A 5,383-nucleotide genomic window follows, 5' to 3' on the forward strand; every position below is an offset into this window, starting at 1 on the left:
AGTCTTAGAAAAAAATAGTTAAGTATTTTTAACATGCCTTGGAACATAGACTTAGAAATGTGTACCTGATATCTATATCTTTATCTATATATATATATTTATATGTATATTTGTGTACATATAGCTGCCTGCAGTCATATCAATATTTATATGCAAATCTTCAGAAAAAGCACTAAGAAGGGAAAGGGGAATATTAGCAGGATATCTTTATTGTGGGGTTATAGATGATTTTAATTTTCTTGCTTTTAATTTTTTGTATTTTCCAGAAATTCCACAATAAGCAGGTATGAAATTTATAATGTAAACATTATTTTATTATTATTATTATTACTTAATTAAATCATCAAAGGCTAATGACAATCTACAAAATATATTTATAAATCATCATACAGACCAAGCATTCATTTTCTATTTCACAGAGCATTCTTCTCAAAGTGAAAAGACCAACAACACAACAGAAAAATGGACAATGGCTATAAAAAGAAATTTAGAGAAGAGGGAACATAAATAGAATTTAAGCATATGAAACATTGCTTAATCTCATTCACAATAATAGAAATGCTATTTAAAATGATTGTCAGATCCTATCTTTCTTCTATCAGATTGGCAAGATCACAAACTTTGATTATACATTTTGTTGCTGTGGTTTGAGGAGACAGGTCCTCTCACATATTGTGGATGGAAGTGTAATTCTTACCACCTACGTAAAGGGTGACTTGGCAATATCCATTCAAATTACAAAGGAAAAAACTCAATGACCCTGCAGTTTCTTTTCCAATAGTTTATGGGAGGGATGTAGCAAGCTATGTGTAAGTGCAAAGTTACATAATAGCAAAATGTTTAAAATTAAATTTCATAACACCAAGACATTGGATATATTAGAAACAAATATCTTTCAACAGAGGACTGGTTAATTAAATTATCAATATAATACATCAGTATGAAGAACTTTTTAAGGTACCGATATGGAATGAACTATGAGATACCTTGTAAAGAGGGAAAAAAAGTTAAAACCAGTGTGTTTATTATGCTACTATTACACCTGCTCTCATATGTAATGAACAAAAATATATCTATATCTCTATGTTTTTCTTGTATATAAATAATATCAAATGTTTATCAAATAATGTGGCCAATAAAGTGTTCTAAGTGCTTTATATAACTCACTTAATCTTGAGATCAATCTATGAGATTGACGTTATTATGATCATAATTTCCACAGATGTGGAAATCTAGGTGCAGAGGGAGGGGTGAAGTGAGAGTGGGAGCAGAGGGGAGGTGGGTGAAAGAACTGACTGGTGGACACAGACATAGGAAAAACTTTACACCGCACACTTTTAGATGCCTTTCTCATCACCTGTCACTACAAAGAAAGAGGGGCATCTGGGGGGGCTCAGTCGATTAAGCATCCAACTCTTGATTTTAGCTCAGGGTCCTGAAATTGAGCCTTGTGTTGGGCTCCATGCTCAGTGTGGGGAGGGAGTCTACTTGAGATTCTCTCCCTCTCCCTCTGCACTCTTTTTCTCTAAACTGAATAGCTGAATCTTTTTTTTATTAAATTGATTTATTTATTTTCAGAAAAACAGTATTCCTTATTTTTTCACCATGAATAGTTGAATCTTTAAAAACAAAAAAAAAAAGAATGAAAAGGATGTGTCTGTCATGGACACCACTGTATTATACTTACCCGAAGGTGTCCATCAGGGGATGTGGAGTGACGGAAGCAACATCTGGGCTATGAATCTACTCTATCATTAGTCCTCTCTGGGCCTTGATATCAACTTCTGCAGAAAAAAAAAGGCTTGGGGGTGATGGTCATGGTAGCTTTAAATTATATCAATGTTTCCTAACCTATCTGAGAATTTGAGTCATCTGGGAAACTTTAAAATATATAGTTTCTCAGGCTCTCACGAACACATATTCTGATTTAACAGGACTGGGGTATAGATTGGGAGGTTCTGGATGTTTCAAAAGCCCCTGCCTCAGGCAATTCTGATGTAAAAATCAGGTGTAGAGACCCTGGACCGCATGATCTCTTCCTCCCAGTTCTATATTTCTTCAATGTGAAAAATTTCCCTCATTGTGAAATTTTCTTCAATGTGAAAATTCTTCATGTCCTGTGAAGTACTGAGCATCCTGTCGGATCCAAGAAATCCATCATCTGTCCCCACCCTTCTCAGTCCGTCCAGCTGGTCTTTTAGAGGCTATCTGTACCTCCGGGCCCATCCAAAAAGAAAATGCAAATTAAAACAGAAGGGCAGTGTCTTCTGATCCAGATCTCCACTCCCACTGCCACCTCCACATCCTCACCTCCCACTGCACCCCCTTCTCCAGGTGCTTCCTTCCAAAGCCCGAGCCTTCGTCTCCAGGATTGCCATGACCATTCCAAGGGTATGACAAGGGACCAAACCTGACAGAGGGATAGGAAGTTTGACCCATCTCAGAATTTACACATGGACCTGAATCCTCTGTGGATTCTCGCCTCTTTCCAAAAGTATTTTTTTCCCCTGGGATGGTACTCTGGTTGTCTCCTAGTCCCTCATTGTGCCAGATGGTCTGTAAAGTTGGAGCTCTTAAAAAAAAGGACACAACATTCCCATTTTCATGTGTTGCTTTGAATAGTCAATGATCGTTCTTCCTTTTTTCTTTCCCCTTCCTTCCCCTCATTCCCCCCGACACCCCCCTCCATCTCTTTCCATCAAAGAAAGGGTTCTGACCACTGCTCTTCCCGCCCACTTAGAGAGGAGTGTGAGTGTTCAGTTCACCAGGAGGTCCAGGGAGAACGTGGCTCCCACTTCTTGCAGTTTTATGATGAGTCTCTTTCCTTTTCACAAGGCAGTTATTAATCATGACTGATGCTCACCGACCAAGCCCAAACAATTGTGTGGCACACTCCACATACCACACACAGTCACAAATGTTTGCCTCGCTCACATGGGCTAGCACGAGGATGCTATTGCCGCCTGGGAGGAGCCACGGGACCAGACCTTGTATTGCAGTCTCTGCCTGCTGCGGGAGGCACAGGACATCCAGCTTTTACTATTCTGATTTTCCAGAATGATCATTCATGATGATCATGGGCTGGGCTGCCCACTTGCCACCAGAGGAGATGAGGAAGGGGAGCACCCATTCCAGAGCCAGAGTCCATGGCTCTCTCCAACCTGGGCTAATGATGGCTGGCTGGCGTTTGGCCGTGATGACAGGTCTTTCCGAAGATGTATTTTTACCCTCTGGACAAATAGCAGTTGGGACGAGTGGGGCTTTTTTATGAGTTGAGGTACTCAGAGCTGGAAAATAAACAGGCAGCTAATGAAACGTTCTTATGGAAACTGGCATAAATAATAACAAAGGAAACATCCTGTCCCCCGTGCCAACACCCTCGGGTGAGGGGCTATAAAAGCTGCTGGCCACCGGCCACCGTCAGACGTGGGGAACTCCGGCCGCGCTCCTGACCTGCCACCTGACCCGTCGGGACCATGGGGTGCTGCCCAGGGGACTGCTTCACCTGCTGCCCTCAAGACCAAGACTGCTGTGAAGTGTGCTGCTGCCAGCCCGCCTGCTGCGGCTGCTGTGGTTCCTGCTGCGGCTGCTGTGGTTCCTGCTGCGGCTGCGGGGGCTCTGGCTGCGGAGGCTCTGGCTGCGGAGGCTGCGGGAATGGCTGCTGCGGGAGTGGCTGCTGTGGCTCCGGCTGCGGCTCCGGCTGCGGGGGCTGTGGGAGCGGCTGCTGTGGGTCCGGCTGCTGCGGCTCGTCGGGGTGCTGTGGTCCTGTCTGCTGCCAGCCTACGCCTGTTTGCGAGACGAAATGAAGCCCTCTGCCCCCTCCGCGGAGCTGCCCTAGCAAAGCCTCCACCTGCGGCAGGTGGAGAGACTCCTTGTCTCCAGGACATTCCTGGCCCCCAAGACAGCGTCCTGCCTCCGTGTTATTTGTAGACGAGGGCTTGTTCTCCAATGCCTGCCCTGGTGTTTCAAGGTCCTGAGAGTAAGAGCCATAAGCTGGTGAGAAAATGGAAACTGGGTCCCATCCAAAGTGATCCCCGAAGCTCGCAGGGTGACTCCCCATGGCTTTATTTTCATGGACTTAAATGTCTTGTCACTGGAAGGCATCCTCTTACTCAAGGTGGCTTTGGGACTGACCCTTCTCCTCAGCTTTCTGCTGCTTTTGAATGCAAAAATTTCTCTTTGTTAACTTCTTAATAAATTCGAGCTTGCTGGCATAACCAAATTAGTTCTCCCGCCTCTTCCTTGGCTCCCTCCTGGGCATTGGGCCAGGAAAATTTACTCTGGCATCCACAATTGGGTTTTTGAAATGTGCTTTGTGGACCAGAGTCCCCTTGCATCGGAATCACCTGGGGGCAAGTTAAAAGGGAGATTCTGAAGCCCACCCTCAGGGCTGTAGCTTGACAATTTTGTTTTAAATAAGAAGCCCAGATGTAGACTAAAGCTTCCATGGTTTGTATGAGATTCACTTGGGGAGGTTTTAAAAATACAGATTCTTAGGCTTCACCATTAGAGATTTTTTAAAAAAAAGATTTTATTTACTTATTTGACAGAAATCACATGTAGGCAGAGAGGCAGCAGGGGGTGGTGGGGTAAGTAGGCTCCCTGCTGAGCAGAGATGTGGGGCGGATGTGGGGCGGATGTGGGGCTTGATCCCAGAACCCTGGGATCATGACCTGAGCAGAAAGCAGAGGCTTAACCCACTCAGCCACCCAGGCAACCCTAGAGATCTTATCCATTAGCTCCAGCATGGCTGCCTTGGGAACCTGTATTTTAAAAATGAAGTAAATGGGAAAATGCCGAGGCTGGCCAAGATTTAATCATTTATTTATTTATTTATTTGACAGAGAGAGAGAGAGAGAGAGAGAGAGATCACAAGTAGGCAGAGAGGCAGGCAGAGAGAGAGGAGGAAGCAGGCTCCCCGCTGAGCAGAGAGCCTGATGCAGGACTCGATCCCAGGACCCTGAGATCATGACCTGAGCCAAAGGCAGTGGCTTAACCCACTGAGCCACCCAGGCACCCCAAGATTTAATCTTGAGTAAGGGGCATGGCTTTCTTCAGCAGGATAGCTCTCCTAGAATGGTTCTTCAGGAGGGCTCCAGGTTTGGTCAGAACTTTCTGGCCAAGTTGGGAAGAGGCTGTGGTAAAACAAGCTTGATTTGGAATGGAAGAGGTTCCTCTGGCAGAACTTGGTGAACACAGTGCTTATGGATGTTATGGGAATTCTAGTTTTTTCTTCTAGCCAAATGCTTTGGCAAAGTCTCCTTCTTCTGGGTTAGGTTTTCTTGTTCTGAAACCAGCTGTATTTCTTCTCTTTGGGTCCCAGGGCTGAGAGAGGTGAGTATTCATCTGCCAGGTGGGGCCTAAACCAGGTGTGAGTTAGGCT

At 44.7% G+C, this 5,383-nt stretch overlaps 1 protein-coding gene across 1 annotated transcript; it reads left to right on the forward strand.

Annotated features, from left to right (window-relative positions):
* Nucleotides 1-3,186: 3,186 nt before the first annotated feature.
* LOC132003817 (keratin-associated protein 17-1) lies at nt 3,187-4,212 on the forward strand. Its single transcript, XM_059379611.1, has one exon. It carries the CDS (start codon nt 3,477-3,479, stop codon nt 3,804-3,806), a length of 330 nt encoding a protein of 109 aa, XP_059235594.1. The 5' UTR covers nt 3,187-3,476; the 3' UTR covers nt 3,807-4,212.
* The last annotated feature ends 1,171 nt before the right edge of the window (nt 4,213-5,383 follow it).

The sequence above is a fragment of the Mustela nigripes genome, chromosome 16 (genome assembly GCF_022355385.1).
Source record: "Mustela nigripes isolate SB6536 chromosome 16, MUSNIG.SB6536, whole genome shotgun sequence".
NCBI classification, from domain to species: Eukaryota; Metazoa; Chordata; class Mammalia; order Carnivora; family Mustelidae; genus Mustela; species Mustela nigripes.